This window comes from Oryctolagus cuniculus, chromosome 1 (genome assembly GCF_051225735.1).
Source record: "Oryctolagus cuniculus isolate XC-2025 breed Fujian yellow rabbit chromosome 1, ASM5122573v1, whole genome shotgun sequence".
Classification (NCBI taxonomy): domain Eukaryota; kingdom Metazoa; phylum Chordata; class Mammalia; order Lagomorpha; family Leporidae; genus Oryctolagus; species Oryctolagus cuniculus.
In genome coordinates this window covers 216,072,873-216,099,321 of record NC_142867.1, presented here as the reverse complement: position 1 = coordinate 216,099,321, position 26,449 = coordinate 216,072,873, and the positions used below count along the sequence as shown (strand labels likewise).

Genomic DNA, 26,449 nt, shown 5'->3' with positions numbered 1-26,449 from the left:
CATCCCTGCTCTACTTCTGATCCAGCTCTCTGCTATGGCCTAGGAAAGCAGTGGAAGATGGGCCAAGTCCCTGGGCTACTGCATGCATGTGGGAGACCTGGAAGAGGCTCCTGGCTCCTGGCTTCAAGTTGGCATAGCTCGGGGTGTTGCGGACATCTGGGGAGTGAACCAGTGATCTCTTTCTGTCTCTCTGTAACTCTGCCTTTCAAATAAATAAAATAAATCTTTAAAAAAAAATAGGCAGTTAAATATCACAGAGAGCCAAATCAATAAGAAACTGGATTAGAAGGTCATTATTGGGGTGAGCATTATGGTGCAGAGGGTTAACTGCCAGTTGGGATGCCCAGACTCATCCCAGGGCTGGTTCATGTCCTGACTACTTGGCTTCAGATCTAGCTTCCTGCACCTGGGAAGTCAGCATATGGTAGCCCACGTAATTGGATTTCTGTCATCCGTAAGAGAGACCAAGATGGAGTTCCAGCCTCCTGGCTTTGACCTGGCCCAGCCCCAGAAGTTACAGGAATTTAGGGAATGACCCAAAAGATTGAAGATACCTCTTCTGTCTTCTGTTTCCCTTTTGCTATGCCCTTCAACGTGGAAAAAAAATTAAGGGGAAAAAAGTCATGGTCTTACTATAAGCCAAATTAGAAAGCTGCATGGGCGGGGCCAGCATTGCGGCATAGCGGGTAAAGCTGCCACCTGTGATGCTGGCATCCCATATGGGAGCTTGTTCGAGTCCTGGCTGCTCTACTTCTGATCCAGCTCCCTGCTATTTTCCTGGGAAAAGCAGCATAAGATGGCTCATGTGTTTGGGGCCCTTGCCACCAACATGGGAGACCTGGTTGAAATTCCTGGCTCCTGACTTTCTGTCTCTCCCTCTCTCACTTTGTAACTTTTTAAATAAATGTATTTTTAAAAAGAATTTACATGGGAATATAATAAATACTACATTTGATCTTGATTCTGGGAATGTTATTTTTCAAGTGGTCCTAAGATTCAAACATTGGACCATAGAGTAAAAAGTGCAGTTTGCCAGGACGGTTTTTCCTTAAACTGTATTTATACAGTTATAAAAGTATAAATACTGTATTGATTTTTAACTTTGAGTCAATCTTTTGACATGATATGAATGGACAAAGCCTAGGATGGTAATTTTTTCAAGGCAGAAGGTAACAAAGTAGGAACTACCGTAACAAAAAAAGGAAGCTGATGGTAGCAGGAATATAGGAAAGAGATTATTAGTGCTAATAGCTTTGTCTTGGAATAGAGAATCTAGAGGTAATATTGAATCAACACAATAGGCCATAAAGAAATAGATTAGGGAACCTCAAAATATTCATGGAAAAATTTTGAATTCTATTTATAGTTTTTTCATGATGCATAGTTTCCATTAATTTTTTAAAGTACCTTTATATTATTAAAGCTTGAAGGTATTTAGATTTAAAATCAGGAAATGAGTTAAATGATAAAAATTTCATATTGGAGATCCATTGGCTTAGTTTTAAAGTTGATAACTCCAAAAATAGTGGTATAAGCATATTTTAAAGGGTTTTGGGGCCAACTATCTGAGTAAAAGAAAATACTGGGATTGGGGAGGAGAGCTTTGCTCTTGCCATATATAAATTCTGAAAAAAAAAAAAATTCTTCTGTAATATTTGATTTGGTATAGTGCCAGCACATGTTTTTGATAAGAATTAATTCACAAATAGAAGTAAAAAAATAGAAATTTATCAAAAAAATAAATTTGTCTATATATATGTAGAGAACTCTGATTCTCAGCTTTGTTCTCCTCTTCCCGCCAAAGTAATTATTTTAGTGTTTTTAAACTCCTTTAGTTAACTTTTTAATGTAAATAAACAAATACATATACTTCTTTCCCTTGTAATAAAAAAGGCAGCTTAGTTATATATGCTATTATACACGTTCGTCTTTCCACCAATACATTAAGAAACTTTACTCAAAGTCCTTCTCTCTCCAGTCTTACATTTTATGAGCTATGAAATATTATATGGATATATCAGTTATTTATGAAGTCCTGTATTTGTATGTTAATGCAGTATTGTGCTCCAATAATCCCCTATGGATAATCTCTTACATGTCATTTTATAGTTACAGATTTGTGTTTATGAAGTAGAGTCCTGACTTGGGGTTGCTATATGAAAAGTTAAATGTGTTTCTAGCTAAATAGTATTAGGTTTACTTCCTATTACTTGTATTATTTTGCACTCCCACTTCTGACCAAAAGGTTGGGCTATCAAACTTGATTTTTACAAGGCTGATAGGTGGGAGATGTTACCTCAATTTTATTGCATTTCTTTTGTGAATTAGGTAGAGCATATTTTTATGTCTCTAAGAACCACTTATATTTTCTTCTCTTTGGGATGTTGGTTCTTGGCCTTTTTCATATCAGCTTCTAGAAGCTCTTCGTAAATTAGAGGTAAACTATGTGAACAATGAATTGCAAACATTTTCCTTGACTTACGAAGTGTTCTGCCATGCTATGGCTTGTGATTGTTGGCTTTGTGTAGCTCTGGATTTTGAGTTATACTTGGGCTTGCAGCACTTGAGGGTTCTCTCATACTTTGTTCTAATACTTGTTTGATTATTTTTCATATTTAGATCTTGATTGATTTGTGTTTTATCCTAGTCTGGTGTGAAGTTTGGAGTAAACTTTAAAGCCTATTTTCTGTGCTGTAAATGATGGCAAACTTGGTACTGTGGTTTGAATATTTGTCTCTCTCTTGCCCCTAGTTTAGGAGTTTACTCCTCAAAGTCTTAGGTTAATGGTGTTTAAAAGTGGGGCTTTAGGGAAATGAACAGACTGATTAGGCCTTTAGAGGGGAGCCCCCATAATTGAATTTTGATGGCTTTATAAGAGATCAGGGAGATATAGACAGCCAGACATGCTCCCTGTCTCTTGCCATATGGTGTTCTGTACAGTCTTGGGAATCTGCCAACAAGAAGACCACTGCCAAATGAGGCCCCTAGATCAGGCACTTCCAGACTGTGAGCCAAAATAAGCCTGTTTTCTTTAGAGTTAGCGTCCCTCAGGTATTTCAGTGCAGTGATGAAAAGCTGACTGATACACTTTGGTACTTCAGCTCTTGGCAGATATAGTCTCATGACCATGGGCATAAGACTGCTGTGATTTGGGTATTAGTTTGTGTGTTTCCCAGAAAAGCCCATGTTTCTAAATTCTAAAAGCTTGGTCCCCAAAGTCTTAGATTAATGGTTAATGGATGGAGGGTATGAACTTAATAAAATTATGCTGTCTGAGGGTGGGGCCTTTGGGAAGTAACTAAATTGTATTGGACTGGGTTGTTGGGCTGGAGCACCCAAGATCAAACGATGGCTTATTAAGACAGATCACATAGACATAGATGAAAGAGGATACTCTGTTTTCCTGGCTCTCCAGGTAAATTTTTATTTAAGATTTATTTTTATTTATTTTGAAAGAGTTACAGAGAGAGGGAGAGACAGAGCTAGAGAATCTTTTATTCGCTGGTTCAATCCCCAGATGACTGCAACATATGGAGCTGGACTGATCCAAAGCCAGGAGCTTCTTCTGGTTTTCCCACATGGGTGGCAGGGACCCAAACACTTGGGTTATCTTCTGCTGTCTTTCCTAGGCCATTAACAGAGAGCTGGATTGGAAGTGGAGCAGCTAAGATTCGAACAGGTGCCCATATGGGATGCTGGCATTGAAGGTGCCCGCTTTACCCACCATGCCACAGTGCCGGCCCCGATAATAACTTTTTTTTTTTTTAATTATTTATTGGAAAAGCAGAGTGACACAAAGTGGGAGAGACACACAGAGAGATCTTCCATCTGTTGCTTTACTCCCCAAATGGACAAAATGGCTGCGGCTGGGTCATGTTGAAGCCAGGAGTCTAAAATTTCATCCATGTCTCCCACATGGTTGGCATGGGCCCAAGACCTTGGACAGACCATCACTTTTTTATGTATTTTTTTTTTCTTTGCTACACAGGCTCATGAGCAGGGAGCTGAATTGGAAGCTGAGCAGCTGGGACTCCAGCCTGTTCTCCAGTATGGGATGCTGGAACTGCAGGCCATGGCTTAATCCATTGTACCACAATGCCGTTCCCCGCAGGTGATTATTTTTCTGCATGCACCCTGCTGTGGTCAGCCTGTGGCTTCACCATTTGACCAAGCACTGCTTCCCACTCCGCCCCTCTGACTGATGTCGGACTATGAACCTCTAAAGCCATGAGCCAAAATAAACCTTTTTTCATAAATAGCTTGCTTTAGGTATTTAGTTGTAGGAATAAAATTTGACCAAAACAAAGACCCTGGCTGTTCTGATTGCCAGTTAAGCTCAGATAAAAGTCAGTAGACATTGAAATTGGGAGGGAGAAGGAAGTTTTATTAAGTCCTTTCTGTGTAGTTCTAGATATAATCCTTACAGCAACACTATGAGAATATTTTTTTAATATTTGTTTATTTATTTGAAAGGCAGATTTACACAGAGAGGCAGAGAGAGAGGGAGAGGAAGAGAGAGAGGGGTCTTCCATCCACTGGTTCATTCCCAAATGGCTGCAACAGTCAGAGCTGAGCTGATCTGAAGCCAGAAGCCAAAAGCTTCTTCCAGGTCTCCCAAATGGGTGCAGGGCCTGACTTGGGCCATCTTCTACTGCTTTCCCAGGCCATAGCAGAGAGCGGGATTGGAAATGGAGCAGCCAGGACTCGAACCATCGCACATATGGGATGCCGGCATTGCAGGCGGTGGCCCTGCCTGCTATGCCACAGTGCTGGCCCCTAGAATATTATTTTTATTCTCCCAGTTTCAGATGAAATGGAGGTGCAAAGAGAACAAGTAACTAATTTAGCACACAGTGGGTCTTGGAACCAGATTTTTGAATCCAGGGGTCTGATTGCCACAGCTTGAGTCATTTATCCCATTTAACCCTATAACATTATATCTTGTCTGTGATCTTATGGAGATAATATAGAGCATCCCTTATCCCTCCATTCCCTCATCCACTTCTAATGTAGCACCAAAGCAATAGGGATGGCTAAGAAAGTAGAACCTTAACTGATGGCCTGGCATTGTGGTGTAGCTGATAAAACCCCTGCCTGTGACACTGGTGTCCCACATGGGCACCAGTTCAAATCCTGGCTGCTCTACTTCTGACCTAGCTCCCTGCTAAGGCACCTGGGAAAGCAGTGGAGATGGCCCAAAGTGCTTGGGTCTCTGCACTCACATGGGAGACCTGGAAGAAGTTCTGAGCTCTTGGCTTTGGATTGGCCCAACTCCAGCTGTCGTGGCCATCTGTGTCGTGAACCAGCAAATGGAGGCTCTCTCTGTCTCTGCCTCTCTCTCACTCTGTAATTCACATAAATAAATGTCTTAAAAAAAAAAAAAACAACCAAACCTTACCTGAAAAGTGTATTTGAGTCCAGTCTTACCAGAGAACTACAAGGAAAAGAAGACAGGCAGGGCTATTTGGACTTAAAGAGGCCTGAGACTGTTAGCCTTAGAAAGGACTCCTGCCCCTGGGTAGTGTTTGGGAACTTGGCTGGGGAACAGCTCTATATTGATAGCAACCTCACCTTAAGTTATAAGAATGGCTCTTTGTGCCTGGACTGTGTAAATGATGTGTTTTATGCTTCTGTGTGGCAGTTTTGAATTTTGGTACATGCCTACGCATTGTATGCCTTTCTGTCCAGTTCCTAAATTCTGCCACGAAGTCCAATCAGCTTTCCTGTAGACGTTTGTCATAGTTTTTTGTTAGAGGAGTTGGGTGTATCTGGTGTGACTCTACCTGAAGACTCTAGGAAATGTGTGCCTGATTTCCTTCAGATTTCATCCCATGCACCTTTTTCCTTGGCTGATACTGTTTTGTATCCTGCCATTGCAATATGTCTTAGCTGAGGGTACAGCTGTTATACCAGTGTCATGAGTCCTTTTAGAGAATTATTTAACATGGGAGTGACCCCGGGGCTAATTCCAGATGGTGACACTTAAATCTCTGCTGTAATTTTGGCAGTGAGTATGTTTGTGGGAAGGGTATATGAATGAATGTGTAGAGAATTTGAGGGCTCTGTAGCCCTGGGAGGTTAGGAACAACAGACAGGCTAACTCCAGAGTTTCCTTCCTGACATGCAGAGAGAATACTGGCAGATTAACAGTGGTTTGTGTCCAGTCACTTTTTTTTTTTTAACTTTTATTTAATGAATATAAATTTCCAAAGTACGCTTTATGGATTACAATGGCTTCCCCCACATACCGTCCCTCCCACCCACTACCCTCCCCTTTCCCACTCCCTCTCCCCTTCCATTCACATCAAGATTCATTTTCGATTATCTTAATATACAGAAGATCAGCTTAGTATACATTAAGTAAGGATTTCAACAGTTTGCTCTCACACAGAAACATAAAGTGAGAAATAATAGATGATTTTTTTTTAAATGATGATGAAATCAGATCAGACCTATTGTCATGTTTAATCCCAGTGAGAGTCAAGTTGGGAGTTGATAATTTCTTTCTTTCTTTCTTTCTTTTTTTTTTTTTTTTTACAGAGGATCAGTTTAGTATGCATTAAGTAAAGATTTCAACAGTTTGCACCCCCATAAAAACACAAAGTGAAATATATTGTTTGAGTACTCGTTATAGCATTAAATCTCAATACACAGCACATCAAGGAGAGAGATCTTACATGAGGAGTAAGTGCACAGTGACTCCTGTTTTTGACTTTACCAATTGACACTCCTGTCTATGGCATCAGTAGTCTCCCTATGCTCCGGTCATGAGTTTCCAAGGCTATGGAAGCCCTCTGAGTTCTCAGATTCTTATCTTGTTTAGACAAGGTCATAGTCAAAGTGGAGGTTCTCTCCTCCCTTCAGAGAAAGGTACCTCCTTCTTTGAAGACCTGTTCTTTCCACTGGGATCTCACTCGCAGAGATCTTTTGCCAGAGTGTCTTGGCTTTCCATGCCTGAAATACTCTCATGGGCTTTTCAGCCAGATCCGAATGCCTTTAGGGCTGATTCTGAGGCCAGAGTGCTATTTAGGACATCTGCCATTCTATGAGTCTGCTGAGTATCTCACTTCCCATGTTGGATCACTCTCCCCTTTATTTATTCCATTGGTTAGTGTTAGCAGGTACTAGACTTGTTTATGTGCTCCCTTTGACTCTTAGTCCTTTCATTATGATCAATTGTGAACTGAAATTGATCACTTGGACTAGTGAGATGGCATTGGTACATGCCACCTTGATGGGATTGAATTGGAATCCCCTGGTATGTTTTTAACTCTACCATTTGGGGCAAGTCAGCTTGAGCATGTCCCAAATTATACATCTCTTCCCTCTCTTATTCCCACTCTTATGTTTAACAGGGATCACATTTCAGTTAATTTTTAACACTTAAGAATAACTGTGTATTAATTACAGAATTAAACCAGTCATATTAAGTAGAACAGACAAAAAAACTACTAAGAGGGATAATGTGTTAAGTTGTTCATTAACAGTCAGGGCTATGCTGATCAAGTCACCAAACAGATGGATAGACCAATGGAACAGAATTGAAACACCAGAAATCAACCCAAACATCTACAGCCAACTTATATTTGATCAAGGATCTAAAACCAATTCCTGGAGCAAGGACAGTCTATTCAATAAATGGTGCTGGGAAAACTGGATTTCCACGTGCAGAAGCATGAAGCAAGACCCCTACCTTACGCCTTACACAAAAATCCACTCAACATGGATTAAAGACCTAAATCTATGACCTGACACCATCAAGTTACTAGAGAACATTGGAGAAACCCTTCAAGATATTGGCACAGGCAAAGAGTTTCTGGAAAAGACCTGGGAGGCACAGGCAGTCAAAGCCAAAATTAACTATTGGGATTGCATCAAATTGAGAAGTTTCTGTACTGCAAAAGAAACAGTCAGGAGAGTGAAGAGACAACCGACAGAATGGGAAAAAATATTTGCAAACTATGCAACAGATAAAGGGTTAATAACCAGAATCTACAAAGAGATCAAGAAACTCCACAAAAACAAAACCAACAACCCACTTAAGAGATGGGCCAAGGACCTCAATAGACATTTTTCAAAAGAGGAAATCCAAATGGCCAACAGGCACATGAAAAAATGTTCAAGGTCATTAGTAATCAGGGAAATGCAAATCAAAACCACAATGAGGTTTCACCTCACCCCGGTTAGAATGGCTCACATTCAGAAATCTACCAACAACAGATGCTGGAGAGGATGTGGGGAAAAAGGGACACTAACCCACTGTTGGTGGGAATGCAAACTGGTCAAGCCACTATGGAAGTCAGTCTGGAGATTCCTCAGAAACCTGAAGATAACCCTACCATTCGACCCAGCCATCCCACTCCTTGGAATTTACCCAAAGGAATTTAAATTGGCAAACAAAAAAGCGGTGTGCACCCTAATGTTTATTGCAGCTCAATTCACAATAGCTAAGACCTGGAACCGACCTAAATGCCCATCAACGGTAGATTGGATAAAGAAATTATGGGATATGTACTCTTTAGAATACTATACCGCAGTAAGAAACAACGAAATCCAGTCATTTGCAACAAAATGGAGGAATCTGTCCAGTCACTTTTGTAGACAGAACTTCATTCAGCAGCTGCACTGCCAGTGATGGCATGTTGGAGCAAGAGGCAGCAACCAAGGAGAGGTAGTCGCTGAAGAGAATCACCCTTTCAGACTGAGCGAGCACTCCTGAGATTTTAGAATTTATCATTCGGAGCTCGTGTGTGGCGTAATGGTTGAAGCTGCCACCCGCGATGTCAGCATCCCATTTGGGCGCTGGTTCAAGTCCCAACAGCTCCAATTCTGATCCAGCTCCCTGCTTACATACCTAGGAAAGCAGCAGAGGATAGCCCAAGTACTTGAGCCTCTGCACCTATCTGGGAGAGCCAGAAGAAACTCCTGGCTTCTGCCTAGCCCTGGTTGTTGGGACCACTTGGGCAGTGAACCCAGGGATGGAAGATTTCTCTCTCTCTATCTCTTTCCGCCCCTTCCTACCCTCTGTGAAACTTGCAAAATAAATATTTTTTTTTTTAAAGAATTTGTCATTCAGGAAAGGATTCTTGTGTAAGGAGATGACCTATTCCTGAGAGGATAGCCTTTTTGGGAGAAAGAAGAAATAGTTAGATTTGTCATATATCTGAACACTTAATAATGTCAGTTGAAAGTAGATAGATAGATGGGGTGGATAAAGCCACTGCCTATAGTGCTGGCATCCCATGTGGGCGCAGGGTGGAGTCCTGGCTACTTTACTTCCAATCTAGCTCTCTACTATGGCCTGGGAAGGCAGTGGAAGATGGGCCAAATCCTTGGACCCCTGCACCCGCATGGGAGGCCATTGCAGCCAATTGGGGAATGAACCAGTGGATGGAAGACCTCTCTCATTGTCTGCCTTTCTTTCTCTCTGTGTGTAATTCTGACTTTCAAATAAATATTTTTTTAAAAGGAGATAAAACATACCACTCTGTTCACCCGTCTGTCCTCACTTTCCTTCCGATCTTACAAAAACGTGTATTGTTTCCTGTCCTGCAAGGTAGTAGAATACAAAAAGTCCTTTTTTAAAAAAATTTTATGTTCTCTTTTTTAAAATTTATTTATTTGAAAGACGGTGTTAAAGAGAGAGAGAGTTTTTCATCTGCTGGTTCACTCCCCAGATGGCCGCAGTGGCTGGAGCTGCGCTGATTTGAAGCCGGGAGCCAGGAGCTTCTCCATGGTCTCCCACCCAGTGCAGGAGCCCAAGGACTTGGGCCATCTTCTGCTGCTTTTCTAGGCCATAGCAGAGAGGTTTATTGGAAGAGGAGCAGCTGGGACTAGAACTGGCTTCCATATGGGATGCCAGCGCTTCAGGCTGGGGCTTTAACCCGCTGTGCCACAGCGCCAGACCCCAAAAAGTTCTTCTAAAAAGTAATTTTTCATATCTGTTAAAATATTTGACCAATTTTACAGAATAGGATACCAAACTTAGGATGGCCTTGTAACCCAATAACCTAGTCAAACGGGTCATGAATGACAGAGGCTGAATGCAAACAAAGATAAGTTTTCAAAGCCCATGCAGTTTTGTACACCATGGTGTTTTTGGATTTTGGATAATTAATATTCCAGATGATATTTGGTTAATAGTCTGTACTGTTTTTGGAGGTTTGTTTATTAACACAGAGTTAGAGATGGAATCTTCTCTTCCAGTTTTCTCCGTCAATAAAGTCCATTTCTATTTCTGCACTATGGTGCAGAGGGTCAAAGCCCTGGCCTGTGGTTCCGGCATCCCACATGGGCACCAGTTCGAGTCCCAGCTGCTCCACTTCTGATCCAGCTCTCTGCTAATGGTCTGGGAAAGCAGCAGAGAATAGCCCACGTCCTTGGGCCCCTGCACCCATGTGGGAGACCTGGAAGAAACTCTTTGCTTTGGATCGGCACAGCTCTGACCATTGGTGGCCATCTGGGGAGTGAACTAATGGATGGAAGACCCCTCTCTTTGTCTCTGCCTCTCTCTGTAACTCTTTCAAAGGAATGAAATAAATCTTAAAAGTATATTTCTGGTTTCACTAAGTTGAGGAGGAGGTTTGGATACTTCCTTTTTGTGATGATGCCTTAGAATTTCATCTGTTGTGATTTATTACTATTCACTCTGATTTCTTTTAAAATTTTTATTTATTCATTTGAAAGAGAAAGCTCTCATTTACCGGTTGGCTCCTCAAGCACTCTCAATGAGGCCAATCTGGTAGCTGGGATCTCAGCTCAGGTCTCCTATTTGGGGTGCACTCATCCAATCACTTGAGCCATAACCGCTGCTTTCTGCTGTCTGCAGAATGCTGGAGTGAGGAGCCATAACAGGATATCTAACCCAGGAACTCCTTGATAGGATTTGTCTGTATTTTAAACTGCTGTGCCAAATGCCTGTCTCTGATTTCTTAATTTCTTTCTTTTTATTTTTTTTTAATATTTATTTATTTGAAAGAGTCACAGGAGAGGCAGAGAGAGAAAGAGAAAAAAAGGTCTTCCATCCCCTCTTTCACTCCCCAGTTGGCCACAACGGCCAGAGCTGCGCCCATATGAAGCCAGGAGCCAGAAGCTTCTTCCAGGTCTCCCATGTGGGTGCAGGGGCTCAAGGACTTGGACCATCTTCTGCTGCTTTCCCAGGCCACAGCAGGGAGTTGGATTGGAAGTGGAGCAGTTGGGAATCGAACAGGTGCCCATATGTGATGCTGGTACTGCAGGCAGTGGCTTCATCCACTACACCACAGCGCTGCCCCCCTTTCTTTTCGGATTTATTTATTTGAGAGGCAGAGGTACAGACAGTGAGAGGGAGAGACAGAAAGGTCTTCCATCCACTGGTTCACTCCCCAGATGGCTGCAACGGACTGAGATGGGCCAGTCCGAAGCCAGGAGCCAGGAGCTTCTTCCAGGTCTCCCACGTGGGTGCAGGGGCCCAAGGACTTGGGCCATCTCCCACTGCTTTCCCAGGCCATAGCAGAGCTGGATTGGAATTGGAGCAACTGTGACTCGAACTGGTGCCTATATGCGATGCTGGCACTGCAGGTGGCGGCTTTACCCGCTATACCACAGTGCCGGCCCCCACATAATCTTTTATAAGTGTGAGTTAACTAGGCTGTGAGACTACATATGATACTTTTATTTTTGTTTGTGGAAAAACTTAAAGCAAAATCAGCATGAGTTTTTCTGTTCCTGGAAGTGTTCACACTGGTCACTAGACCATCTGCTAGAAATTTTTATTGGTTCAAGGTCCCTTGGATTTTAATTTCAGAATCTAAGATTTTGTTAATATTAAATATAGTTCTAATATTCTGAAAATTATGAGGTTTTTTCTTATAGGCTGTCTTTTTAGTAGTAATGGTATCTTTGTAAACTAAAATAATGTTACCTTACTCTTGAATTTCATACACATGTTAGGTATGACTCGAGGTAATGTTTTATTCCAGAACCTTCATTACATGTTAATTTCAGTACCCGTTTCGTAGGTGTGTGGATTGCCTTTATATCATATTAATATTCTCATTGTAATGCTAAGTAAAACCAGTTTCCACCAGATTTTATATTGGAAGACGTTATTTGTGCTACTTTAGAATTCTTTTGCTTTTATTGATTCTGTGTATTTAATTATTCTTCAGCAGGGGAGAGCTTCAGTAATTGATCTGTGAGTTATTGAAACTGACTGGCCTGTTGACTTACAAGAGAGCTAAACAGTCCACAGAGTAACTGCTGGACTTATGTAAATTTACTGTGTTTCTAAGGAGACTGTTGGCCCGGTGTTGTTTGCCCTCTTCTACCCCATGATCTCTTCATTATTTGGCTTGTTAAAGCCTTCTTTGTATGCTGTTAATTTATTGACCTATAATATGGAATCTTTTTCCTCCCTCCTTTTAAATAATTTCCTTCTCCAGGTTGTCTACAATCATTCACATGCAATCAAGTTTTATTTTTTTGATGTCTTCAGCCTACTTGATTGTCTTCCATTCTTATCTTAAACCGTAATCTCTAAGAGTTATCACACCACCTCCTGGGAGAGAGATTTATCTTTAGTTTATCTAGAGTTACAGGGGCTGGCGCAGTAGGCTGAATCCTCCACCTGCAGCTTCGGCCTCGCATGTGGGCGTCAGTTCTAGTCCTGGCTGCTCCACTTCCAATCCAGCTCTCTGCTATGGCCTGGGAGAGCAGCTGAAGATGGTCAAATCCATGAGTCCCTGCACCCATATGGGAGACCTGGAAGAAGCTCCTGGCTCCTGGCTTTGGATTGGCACAATTCCTGCCATTGCAGCCATTTGGGGAGTGAACCAACAGAAGGAAAACCTCTCTCTCTCTGTCTCTCCCTCTCACCATCTGTAACTCTACCTCTCAAATAAAATAAATAAAATCTTAAAAAAAAAAAAAGTTACAGACAGGTGGAGATAGAGAGGTGGAAGATAGGATGGCTGTTTTAAATGTTTGGGCTTCTGCTACCCACATGAGGCTCCTGGCTGCTGTCTTTGGCCTGGCCCAGCCCTGGCTGTTGTGGCTATCTAGGGAGTGAAATGAAAGATGAGGGTGGATGAAAGATTTTTCTCTCGCTGTCTCTCCCTCTCTTTGTAACTCTGATTTTCAGATAGATTAAAAAAAAAAAAAAACTGCCATCAGGTGCATGATGGTAGTAAGAATGTCAGCCATGGTAATTTTATTATAATAATTTTGCCATTTGCTGTAGATCATTGTGGGGATGCATTCAGCAGTCATGTTTGGTTATTTTTGGCTTGTGCCAGTTCTGGATAGCAATTTCACATAATCTGCAGTTGTATAGTACAAAGAGTGGGAGTTTTGCGGTACAGTAGGATTGTAGGGATGGTCTGTAAACTCACTGAGCCCTCCTTGTTAGCTACCTGCTTGCCTATGTCAGACGCATGTCTTTCCCAGCTTCAGTATATGGCTGCAATCATTGGATATTGTCAACCAGCAAAGCGCACTATAGCTTTGGTATTTACACTTTGAATAAACAGGCATAAGTGGTTGCTTGCAAGGCTGATCTCAGTTTCCAGTCCCCAGCTCCACTGGGCGTTATGATCCATCTACCCCACATGAAATCATACTGTCTCTGCTGTGACCTCGGATTGTCTGTTGAGCCATGCCCCCCAGCAGGAAGATTTAACAAAAAGGGTCCTCTCAGGCAGGACATTCAGAGGGTTTAGAGACCTAATCTCATCACAGGAAAATCCTTAGATACAGGCAGATGAATGCTTTAGTCATTCTTACTCTCAAAGGTTAACCATAAAAGGGACTTTAATAAATTTCTGTACAACTTTATACAATGAGAGTATCAATTACAATGATTAGAAATGGAAAAGACATTGATACATATTTGAAGAGCTTTACGTAAAATGTGAAAATGACTATGTTTTTAAGCACATTTTATCAACATCAGTTTATCTGAGAAGAAATTTTGTTTTTGTTAGGATAGTAGGGTGGTATTCTTAAAATTTTGAGAAGTTTATTGTGTTGAAAGAATATCTGACCTTTAAATGTTTACAACCCCAATATTAATTATACTGAATTTGGCATATATAGCTCCTGAACTGAGAATGAATCATTAATATTTACTTGCCAGTGTTTAATGAGACAGTATTAGAAATATTAACCTTCAGAGAGCACGAGAGAGTAACATGATCCACATTTTGTAAATAAGTAAACTGAGGCTTAAAGGGGTAAAATAATTTTCAGTGATGTACTGTGCTAAGAAATTTGTGGCATCTGAATTCAAAGCTACATTTGGTCTACTCTAGAAGACTATTTTTTATTGCCTTACTCTTTGGCTTCTAGTTCATTACAGTATCTGTTTATAGTAGTTCTCAACTGACTACCCACTTACATCCCAGCTCTGAGATTTTAGAAATCTGCAGGTGCTCATGCTTCAGCCTAGACCTACTGATTAAGAATCTTTTGGGATTAAGACTTGGTACTTCGTATTTATCTGTAAACTGGCCATATGATTGTATTGTATAACAAAGACAGAGAATCACTATATTGTGTCCGGTGCTATGCTATAGGCTATGGAGGAACTAGTCTAGTATAAGGCATATTAATAGACTAAAAGGCAGCTGAATAAAAAAAGCTATTTTTAATAAAATTGTGATACTGATAGTTATACATGTAGGAAAAATATGTGAACTCTATTAAAATCATATGCTCTTAAATTTTTTTTTAAGATTTATTTATTTATTTGAAAGTCAGAGTCTCACACTCAGAGCGAGAGTGAGAGAGAGAGCGAGAGTGAGAGCGAGAGCGAGAGAGAAGAGAGAGAGAGGTGTCTTCCATCCGATGGTTCACTCCCCAGTTGGCCGCAACGGCCGGAGCTGCACCATTCTGAAGCCAGGAGCCAGGAGCTGCTTTGGGTATCCCAAGCGGGTGCAGGGTCCCAAAGACTTGGGCCTCTTTTACTGCTTTCCCAGGCTATAACAGAGAGCTGGATCCAAGTGGAGCAGCCTAGGCTCTAACTGGTGCCTGAATGGGATCCCAGCGCTTCAGGCCAGGGCGTTAACCTGCTGCACCACAGTGCTGGCCCCATGCTCATACATATTAATGTTGAAAGATAGCATAGCACCAGACACAATGTAATGACTCTGTCTTTGTTATACATTACAATCATATGGCCAGTTTATAAATAAATACCAAGTACCAAGTCCAGTCCCAAAAGATTCTTAATTAGTAGGTTTAGGCTGAAGCATGAACACCTGTAGATTTCTAAAATCCCAGAGCTGGGATATTAGTGGGTAGTCAGTTGAGAACTACTGTTAATGTTGAAAGATTAAATCAAACCTTTTAACCTTTGGGATAGAAAAATTTTCAAGGATGTGGTACCTATTTTGTCTGTGACCAGTACATAGGACTTGCTATATATTTAAGGGATGGTGTTTGAGGTAGGAGAATAGCATTAAAAAAACCAGGGTAAATATGATGTATTTGGGGAAAATTACTTGGCAGGGGTGTTATTGTGAAGAGGAGGACCAGATTAGAAAGTGTTTAAACACGATCACGATGCGGTTGCATGTGACTCCGTAAGCAGCAGGGAATGCTTCTCAATAATGATTGTTTGGAGATTTATTTGGTGGGAAACTGGGTAACAGAGTTTATTGAGTAAGCTAAAAATGGGGGGTGGGGGGGATGAGTAGCTTCTCTTCCTAAATAGAAATTGAACTGGCTCGTATATATTATGAATATGGTGGCCAATTTTTGTATTTTTCTCTGGCAAGCCTTGCCTGGGGCCTTTGTTAGCAATTTAATGACTTTTTTATTTGGCTTTCAGGTAATCTCAGGTACTTCCAAGAAGGTGCTTTCTGACACATTTTTTATCTCTAGTTTTGGTTTAAAGACTTATTTCCTTGAAAGGTGGAGTGATAAAAAGGGAGGAAACTTCCTTCTGCTGGTTCATTCCCCAAAGGGCCACAATAGCTGTGGCTGGGTCAGGCCAAAGCCAGGAAACTGGTACTCCATCTGAGTTTCTCAGGTGTGTGGCTGGGGTCCAAGTCCACAGTTATCATTTGTTGCCTTCCCAGGTCCATTAGCTGGGAGCTGGATTGGAAGTAGAGAAGCTGAGACTTGAACTGGCATTCTGACATGGGATGTCAACATTATAAGCAGTGGCTTAACCTGTTGTGTCACAACACTGGCCCCCTATTTCTAGTTTTTTGATATCAAAATTATTGAAAAAAAAATTGGGTCCTCATAGAATATAAATTTCTTTGGATGGTGGAAAGATGTTTGTACTTTTTTTTTTTTTTTTTAACTTTCTGTTTTCAAAAGATTTAATTAGGGTGGTGCCGCGGCTCAATAGGCTAATCCTCCACCTAGCGGCGCCGGCACACCGGGTCTAGTCCTGGTCGGGGCGCTGGATTCTGTCCCGGTTGCCCCTCTTCCAGGCCAGCCCTCTGCTGTGGCCAGGGAGTGCAGTGGAGGATGGCCCAGGTGCTTGGGCCCTGCACCCCATGGGAGACCAGGAGAAGCACCTGGCTCCTGCCATCGGATCAGCATGGTGCGCCGGCTGTGGCGGCCATTGGAGGGTGAACCAACGGCAAAAGGAAGACCTTTCTCTCTGTCTCTCTCTCACTGTCCACTCTGCCTGTCAAAAAAATTAAAAAAAAAAAAAAAGATTTAATTAAGTAATTTTATAGAGGAGGCAGAGAGAATGCACTCACAAACACTCCCATGTGCTGATTTACTCCCTAAATGTCTGCAAGGATGTCACATCCCTTGTGGACATTGATCAAAGCATATCACAGAACTGCTCAATGTCAGAGAGCAAGGCGTTACCCTCCTTCCAAGGGAGCTATTACCAGTCACATGGCTGTGAATGGGAATGAGTAGTTCTTTCTCAGAACAGAGAAGTAGTAGTAGTTAAAGTCTACAGTAGTAGATGAAAGGTCACCGCAAAACACACCAACCACTGAGTAAGGGAGATGGTTTATTTTTGGGTGGGGGAAACCTGACAGGCTGCCTCCTTGCGCACCAGAGAAGAGCAGCTTGTACTTGGAGAACAGGTCTTCTGTAGCTTTGCAGAGGTAAGGAAGTGGGAGCAGCAAATCCCGCTAGGGTTGGGGTGGAGCTGATGCTTGTGATTGGGCCATTTGGTCACCTGATTTCTAGTAAGCCAGGCTGGATTTAGGAAAAGTGCCATTTTATGAACAGTCGAGTCTACCACTTTGCAAGATGCTTGCTCAAGTTTCCTGGTCATTTTCTATTGCCTTGATTTTTCTTACTGATTCCTTGAGTTCTGTTTTGTTTTTCACTTGTTTTCTTAATAAATTGTGGGTATAAACCCTATACTCATTATAGTTACCACAAATATTTTCTCCCATCCTGTGACTTGCCTTTTTCCACTTTTTTTTTTTTAATTTTAATATTGACTTAACTATTTTTATTTTGATGAGCATTTAGGTGATTTTTTCTTTTTTCTTTTTTTTTTTTTTTGGACAGGCAGAGTGGATAGTGAGAGAGAGAGACAGAGAGAAAGGTCTTCCTTTTGCCGTTGGTTCACCCTCCAATGGCCGCCATGGCTGGCGCGCTGTGGCCGGTGCACCGCGCTGATCCGAAGGCAGGAGCCAGGTGCTTCTCCCGGTCTCCCATGGGGTACAGGGCCCAAGTACTTGGGCCATCCTCCACTGCACTCCCAGGCCACAGCAGAGAGCTGGCCTGGAAGAGGGGCAACCGGGACAGAATCCAGCGCCCCGACCGGGATTAGAACCCGGTGTGCCAGCGCCGCTAGGTGGAGGATTAGCCTATTGAGCCGTGGCTCCGGCCTTTTTCCACTTTCTTAAAAATGTCTTGTTAAATAAAAATCTTAGTAGTGTCTATTTTGTCAGTATTTTAAATTTATAGTTCTTGTGTTTAAAAAATCTTTCTCTACCCCAAGATTATAAAGATACTTCTTTTAAAAAAGTTATATTTATTTATTTGAAAGGTAGAGTTACAAAGAGAAGAGGAGAGACAGAGAAATCTTGCATCTGCTGGTTCATCTCCAAAATGGCCACAATGGCTGGGCCTGTATTAGGCTGATGCCAGGAGCCAGGAGCTTCCTCCAGGTCTCCCATGTGGGTTCAGGGGCCCAGGGACATGGGCCATCTTCCGCTGCTTTCCTAGGCGCATTTAGCAGTGGGCTAGATTGGCAGTGGAGCAGCAGGACCTCGAACTGGTATCCCTATAGGATGCTAGCACTGCAGGCTGAGGCTTAACCTGCTGCACCACAGACTGGCCCAAGATACTTGTTTTTTTTTTTTTTTTTTTTTTTTTTTTTTTTTTGGACAGGCAGAGTGGACAGTGAGAGAGAGAAAGAGAGACAGAGAGAAAGGTCTTCCTTTTTCTGTTGGTTCACCCTCCAATGGCCGCTGTGGCTGGCACGCTGTGGCCAGCACACTGCGGCCGGCGCACCACGTTGATCTGAAGCCAGGAGCCAGATGCTTCTCCTGGTCTCTCATGAGGATGCAGGGCCCAAGCACTTGGGCTATCCTCCACTGCCTTCCCAGGCCACAGCAGAGAGCTGGACTGGAAGTGTAGCAACCGGGACAGAATCTGGTGCCCCGACCGGGACTAGAACCTGGGCTGCCAGCTCCGCAGGCGGAGGATTAGCCTATTGAGTGGCGGGGCCAGCCCCAAGATACTTTTTAAGAAACATTTTGAAAGGCAAATAGACAGAGAGCATGCCTCCATACACTGTTTTCAGTACCCAGATATTCACAACAGTCAGGGCTGGGTCAGGCCAAAGCCAGGAGCCTGGAACTCAGTCTCGGTATTTATGAGGGTTTCAGGAACCCAAGTACTTGGGCAGTCACTTGCTGCCTCCCAGAGGGTGCATTAGCAGGAAGTGGGAAATCAAAGAGGAGACAATGGGATGGGAGTTGGAGCGTAGCAGGTTGGAGGAGGCAGGACTTGAACTGAGGCACTATGATATGGTACGTGGGCATCCCAAGTGGTGTCTTAATTGCTGCATCAAATACCAGCCTTAAGATACTTTTTTTTAAAAAGATGTATTATTTATTTGATAGAGTTGTAGAAAGAGAGAGAGGCAGAGGCAGAGAAGAGACATCTTCATCTGCTGGTTTACCCCTCAGTGGTCACAACATCTGGGGCTGGGCCAGTCCCCAGGCAGGAGACTGAAACTCCATCTAGGTCTTTCATGTGGATGCAGGGGCCCAAGGACTTTGGCTGTCTTCCACTGCCTTCTCAGGTGCATCAGCAGGAAGCTGGATTGTAAGAGGAGCAGCCGGGACTCTAACTGGTGCCCATATGGGATGCCAGTATTGCAGGCATGGGCTTAACTCACTGTGCCACACTCCGCTTTTCAAATAAAAATGAAATTTTTAAAAAGATTCATTTATATATTTGAAAGGCAGAGTTACAGAGAGGCAGAGGGAGAAAGAGAGAGATCTTCCATCTGCTGGTTCACTCCCCAGATGGCTGCAGTGGCTGGAGCTGCAGATTCTGAAGCCAGGAGCTAGGAGCTTCTTCTGGATTACCTACACAGGTGCCGGGCCCAAGGAGTTGGGCCATCTTCCACTGCTTTCCCAGGCCATAGCAGAGAGCTGGACCAGAAGTGGAGCAGTCTAGACTTGAACTGGCACCCACATGGGATGCTAGCATTACAGGCGGCAGCTTTGCCTGTTACGCCATAGTGCCGGCCCCCAATCTTTTTTTTTTTTTAAAGAAAGAAATAACTTTTTATTATTTAAACATTTTGGTGGGTTGTCTGTCTTTATTAGAGCTGAAGTTGTTAACTGTTGCAGTGGTATTTCTCTTGCAGCACAGTTGCTGTTCTGGTATTTGTAGGGTGTGGGGATCAAATTTTATCATCCAACCATCGACCAAAATACTCAAGCTCTTAAAAGTTGACCAAGCTAAATAATACCATTTGAAGTAGATTTGTTTGTGATATTTTCCCCTCCTAAATGTAAACTTTTAAATCTTGCTACTGTGTCTTATGGTTACAGTGAAAAGGCTTGCCTAGCATTGACAGTTCAGATTTGGAATTAAGTCAAAGCTATTACCTGAAAAAAGAATCATTTATTTATTTATTTATTTGTTAACCTTTATTTATTTGAAAGGTAGATGAAAAGAGAGATTGAGAAAAAATATCTTCAGTGTGCTGTTTCACTTCTCAAATGCCCACAACAGCTGGGGAGGGACCAGTTTGCAGTCAGTTTCCATGAACTCCATCTGGCTGTCCCATATTGGTGGAAGCACTTGAGCTATCATCTGCTGCCTCCCAGGATACATTAGCAGGAAGGTGGATCAGATGCAGATCCCAGCTACGATGACATGGGATACAGGCTCCCACATCACAGTACTTGCTTCAGGGGTTAGTTATTTTAACAGTAGGTATTTAAGAACTAGTACACACTGAAGATCATATTTAGGATTAATGAATGACTAATTACTGATTACAAAGAATTTGCCAATATAGAAATAAATTGTTGGGGCTGGCACTGTGGTATAGCAGGTAAAGCCACCACTTGTGGTGCTAGCATCCCATATAGGTACTGGTTCAAGTCCTGGCCGCTCCACTTCCAATCCAGTTTCCTGCAGATGTGCCTGAGAAAGCAGCAGAGAATGCCCTAAGTGCTTGGGCCCCTGCACCAACATGAGAGACCCAGAATTAGCTCCTGGCTTTGGACTGGCCCAGCTCCAGCCATTGTGGCCATCTGGGGAGTGAACCAGTGGATGGAAAATTTCTGTCCCCTGTCGCTTCTCTCTGCAACTCTACCTTTCCAATAAATAAATAATTTTTTTTTTAAAAAAAAGTAGATTATATGTTTATGTTTTACTTAAAAATATGTTGGGAATTGGGAGTTGTGCAGTGGGTTAAATGGGTACTTGGGATGTGCACATCCCATAACAGAGTGCCAGTTCAAGTCCTGTCTCCGCCACTTCCAATCCATCTTCCTGCTAATGAATCCTGGGGCTCGTACCATCAATGTGAGAGACCAGGAAGGAGTTCCTGCTGCCTTTCACCTAGCCCAGCCCCACCTATTGGAGTGAACTTACAGAGGAATCTCTGCCCTCTCCTAGTCTCTCACAGTGTCACTGTGCCTTTTGAGTAGATTAAAAAATAAGTTTTTTTTTTTTTTTTTAAAGAAAATACTTTGTATTGAAGTCAGGATTCTTAGGGAAGGCCACATGAATTATTTGCATGTAAAAATATATTACAGAAACAATGTCAGTGTAATACTTTAATTACTTTTGGTATTTTGAACATGGGATTTTATGATTGCATTTGATCGTAAAAGGTTGCCCCCACTTCTGTGATCTAGTTCTGTTTTTTTTTTTTTTTTCTTCTTCTTTCTAACAATCATGTGGGTGTGTTGTGGTTTTTCCATACTAAACAGTTCCTAGCCAGCTTTTAGATTTGGTGATTCTCAGGGATTTCCTCTTAAATGTCACCATAGTAAGATGAAGTAATATAAACTTTGACTATTTTTAATAATAAATGAGTCATTATTTAAAACTTGTTTCATTAATTGAACATTGGTTTTATTTTTTAGCGGGGATCTGATGAGATTCTTTCTTCTGGCATCATTAACAGACCTTTTACCATGAACAGTTCCACTCCTTCTACAGGTGTGTATGGTGAGTTTTAATTTTTTCCAAATATTTTTTATCCATGTCTTCCAAGGTTTTTAAAAATTTTTCTCATTTTGCTTATCTGATAAAGGTATGCAATGCTACTGTTTATAACAAAAACTAGGATCTGGCATTGTGGTTACAACAGGTAAAGCTACTGCTCCTGAAACCAACATCCTCTGTGGGCACAGGTTCTTTTCCTGGCTTTTCCACTTCCACTACAGCTCCCCGCTCATGGCCTGGGAAAGGCATTGAAAGATGGCCCAAGTGATTGGGCCTCTGTCACCCTTTGGGAGACCTGGGTGAACTGCTGGCTTTGGCCTGGACCAGCCCTGGCTATTGTGGACATCAAGGGGGTGAACCAGTAGGTAGACTATCTCTCTCTGTCTCTCCCTTTCTCTCTGTAACCCTGACTTTCAAATAAATAAATAAATCTTTAAAAAGAAAGAAGGAAGGAAGGAAGGAAAGAAGGAAAGAAAGAAAGAGAGAGAGAGAGAGAAAAAGAAAGAAAGAAAGAAAGAAAGAAAGAAAGAAAGAAAGAAAGAAAGAAAGAAAGAAAGCGATGTGATTGTATAGTACTCTGTCCACAGGGATGGGACTGCCAAGGCAGTCTCAGGCAGGACTCAAATCTATAGCAGGCTAATTTGTTTTAAGATTTTTATTTATTTATTTGAGAGGCAGAGTTACAGATGAGAGAGGGATGGAGGGAGATGGGGAGGGGGAGAGAGAGAGAGAGAGAGAGAGAATGAATGAATCTTCCATCCACTAGTTCACTTCCCAAATGGCTGCAGTGGCCGGAGCTGGGCCAATCCAAAGCTAGGAGCCAGGAGCTTATTCCTCGTTTCCATGTGAGTGTACTGGCCCTAGCACTTGGGCCATCTTCCACTATCTTCCCAGGCCAATAGTAGAAAAAGTGAATTGAAAGTGAAGCAGCCCCGACTAGAACCGGTGCCCGAATGGGATGTTGGTGCTGCAGGCAGAGGCTTAACCTACTAGGCCACAGCACGGGCCCCCAGGCTAATTTTTGCAAAGGAATTTTTTAATATGTTAGATCTCAGGGTCACAGCAAATAAAAGATAATTACAACATAATTCTCATGTTGATGTGATATTAATACAAAGAGAACAGATTCAGTGTAGTTCATAGATATGATTCTAAGACTATAACACTTCCCTCCTTCCTTCCTTTTGTTTCTCTCCTCTAAAAGTTTATTCTAACACATAAAAAGTAAATAGAATCTAGTTTGCTGGGAATTTATGCAAGGGCTATAAACCATAATCAAATGAAAAGACATCCATTTCACTCACATACAATAAATTTTAAAGTAATCACAGGTTTTTAAAAATATAGTAGTATGCCCCCCCCCCCCCTTAAGATTTATTTGAGGGGCCGGCATGTGGCTCACTAGGCTAATCCTCCGCCTGCGGCGCCGGCACCCTGGGTTCTAGTCCTGGTTGGGGTGCCGGATTCTGTCCTGGTTGCTCCTCTTCCAACCCAGCTCTCTACTGTGGCCCGAGAGTGCAGTGGAGGATGGCCCAGGTCCCTGGGCTCCTGCACCTGCATGGGAGACCAGGTTGGATGCACCTGGCCCCTGGCTTCGGATTGGTGTAGCTCCAGCCATAGAGGCCATTTGGGGAGTGAACCAACAGAAGGAAGATCTTTCTCTCTGTCTTTTTCTCTCACTGTCTAACTCTATCTGTCAAATAAATAAATAATAAAAAAGAAGATAATTCTATCTAATATCGGGAATGACCCCCTAAAAATTAAAAAGAAGATTTCTTTTGAAAGAGTTACAGAGAGAGAGGTCTTCCATCCGCTTGTTCACTCCACAAATGGCTGCAACTGCTGGAGTTGAGCCAATTTGAAACCAGTAGCTAGGAGCTTTTAATGGGTCTCCCAAGTGGGTGCAGGGACCCAAGTACTTGGCCCATCCTCCACTGCTTTCCTCAGGTGCATTAGCAGGGAGTTGGATAGGAAGTGGAATAGTGGAGACTCAAGTCGTTGCCTCAGGCGGAGGCTTAGTTTACTATGCCACAGTGCTGGGCCCTGTGTATCATTCTTAACCATTGGTTGACAAAGATAAAACCAAGTTTAACAAAAGTATTTTTGCAGCAATACTGATATACATAGATATTTCTTTTTTGTTTTCTTTTAAAATTATTTTTCTTTTTTAATTTTAGCTCCCACATATAAGGGAGAACATGTGCTATTTGTCTTTCTGTGTCTGGCTTACTTCACACCACATGTTGTCCTCCAGTGATATCTGTATTGATGCACATGATAGAATTTCATTCTTTTTTACAGCTGGATAATATTCCGTGTGTGTGTGTGTGTGTGTGTGTGTGTATAAATGTACTGCATTTTTGTAATTCATTCATTTGATGCTGTGTACCTCAGTTGATTCCATTTTTGTCTATTGTGAACAGTGCTGCTGTAAACATGGGGATGCGCAGATATCTCTTTTATACAGTGTGTTCATGTCTTTTGGGCATATACCCACTAGTGGAATTGCTGGATCATAATGCAAGTCTATTTCTAGTTTTTAAAGAAATGTTCATTATTCCACAGCAGCTGCACTAATTTACATTCCCACCAACTGTGTGTAAAAGTTCCCCTTTATTCACATCCTTGCCAACATTTGTTACTCTCTGTCTTTTTGGAGTTTAGACATTCTGACAGGGGTGAGATACTATCTCAGTGGGCTAATTCTTAAGTTGATAATGTTGTATGGCTTGCAGGTATTGTCAGAAATACCCAAATGGCCCTTGGCAGTAAAAAGATACCCCACCTTGGATGAAAACTCTGGTCACAACTCCTCAAGTTTTAAACATTCATTTGAGTCTAGTTCAGTGATTCCCTTTTTTTAAAAATAATTTTTTAATTTAAATTTCTAATTAGTTTTTAAGAGGTTCAATGTGATTTGTAGACACAAATCTTTTTTTTCCCCCCAAAGAATATCTATTAGAGAGAGAGACAGAGACAGACAGATCATTCATGCATTAGTTCATTCCACAGATGGCCACATGGGTAGGGCTGGCCCAGGCAAAAGACAAGAACCAAAAGCTTCTCCAGGTCTCCCACATCCAGGGACCCAAGCACCTGGGCCATCTTCTGCTGCTTTCTCAAGAGCTTTAGTAGGGAGCTGCATCAGAAATGGAGCTGCCACTGGCATCGCAGGTGGGATGCTGGGATGGTGGTATTGCAGATGGCAGCTTTACTTGCTATGCCACAATGCTGGGGCCCCTGTAGATAGAATTCTAAACACAAAATGATACTCCCCCCCTCTCTCTCCCTCCTGCCCTCTTTCCTTCCGTCTGCCTGCCTGCCTGCCTGCCTTCCTTCCTTGATTTATTTATTTATTTGAGAGGTAGAGTTACAGAGAGAGAAAGAGACACAGAGAAAGGTCTTCCATCCGCTGGTTTACTCCCTGAATAGCTGCAATGGCCGGAGCTGGGTGATCCGAAGCCAGAAGTCAGCTTCTTCTGGGTCTGCCACGCAGGTGCAGGGGCCCAAGCCTGTCTCTGGCTCTGACTCTGCCTCTCTGTAGCTCTGCCTATCAAATAAGTAAATAAATCTTTAAAAAAAGGGGGGAGGGAGGAAGGTCTTCCATCCCCTGGTTCACTCCCCAACTGGCCACAGTGGCCTGAGCTGCGCCAATCCAAAGCCAGGAGCTTCTTCTGGGTCTCCCACGCGGTACAGGAGCCCAAGGACTTGGGCCATCTTCTACTGCTTTCCCAGGCCATAGCAGAGAGCTGAATAGGAAGTAGAGCAGGACTCTAACCAGTGTCCATATGGGATTCTGGCACTGCAGGCAGCGGTTTTCCCTGCTATGCCACAGTGCCAGTCCCAGGAAGACCTCTCTATCTCTTTGCCTCTTCTTCTCTCTCTCTGTGCAACTCTGACTTTCAAGTAAATAAATAAATCTTTAAAAAAATTATATTACAGCAAAAGGGCTTAATTGACCAAATAAGTTTAACAAGTAAAAAAGCAAAAAGACCCTAGTTTAGTGAGAAAATAGACCAGGCTAGGAACAATAAGTGGAAAAATGACCATTTCACTCACACAGTAAATTTTTAAAAGTAATCACAGATTATTAAAATTATAGCCGTATATAACATTCTTAACCATTGGTTTGATAAAGTTATAAGACAAAGTTTTACAAAACTGTATTTGCAGCAATATCAGTACACATAGAAATTTCATTCTTTCTTTTCTGTTTGTTTTTAAAATTTTAGCTCCCACATACAAGGGAGAACATGCAGTATTTTCTTTCTGGGTCTAGCTTATTTCACTCAACATGATTGTCCTCTGATTTTGTCCATTTTGTTGCAAATGGTAGAATTTCATTCTTTCTTGTATATAACTGAAAAATATTCTGTTGTGTATCTAGACCACATTTTCTTTATCCATTCATATGATGATGGATACATTGGTTGTTTCCAAATTTTGGCTAATGTGAACAGTGCCTCTGTAAACCTGGTGGTGCAGATATCTCATTGATACATTGTGTTTAAGTCTTTTGGGTACAAGGACCACTTTTGATTGATGTTCTTAGTATTGCAAAAATGTCTATAAAAACTATTATCTACTAGTGAGTGGGTGACCCAATTCTACTGAGTAAAAGAGCTGTGGCGTAGCAGATAAGGCTGCTACCTGCAGTGCCAGCATCCCATATGGGCTCCAGTTTGAGTGCTGACTGCTCCACTTCTGATCCAGCTCTCCGTTATGGCTTGGGAAAGCAATAGAAAATGGCCCAGGTCCTTGGGCCCCTGCACCCTCATAGGAGATGCGGAAGAGGCTCCTTGCTTCAGATCAGCACAGCTCCAGCTGTTGTGGC

At 42.3% G+C, this 26,449-nt stretch overlaps 1 protein-coding gene across 8 annotated transcripts in view; it reads left to right on the top strand.

The window, feature by feature from the left end:
* Positions 1 to 26,449, top strand: part of PTBP3 (polypyrimidine tract binding protein 3) — a 108,862-nt gene that overhangs the window by 14,027 nt on the left and 68,386 nt on the right. For 4 of the 8 annotated variants that reach the window (XM_051843126.3, XM_051843113.3, XM_070055625.2 and 1 more), the window contains one exon: positions 21,534 to 21,618. The exons of 1 other annotated variant lie outside the window; for it this stretch is intronic. In XM_051843126.3, the coding sequence (XP_051699086.1) occupies positions 21,585 to 21,618 (34 nt within the window). In that variant the 5' untranslated portion in view covers positions 21,534 to 21,584. The remainder of the gene's footprint in view (positions 1 to 21,533; positions 21,619 to 26,449) is intronic. 3 more of the 8 variants (XM_051843121.3, XM_051843130.3, XM_070055627.2) reach the window with 1 other exon arrangement.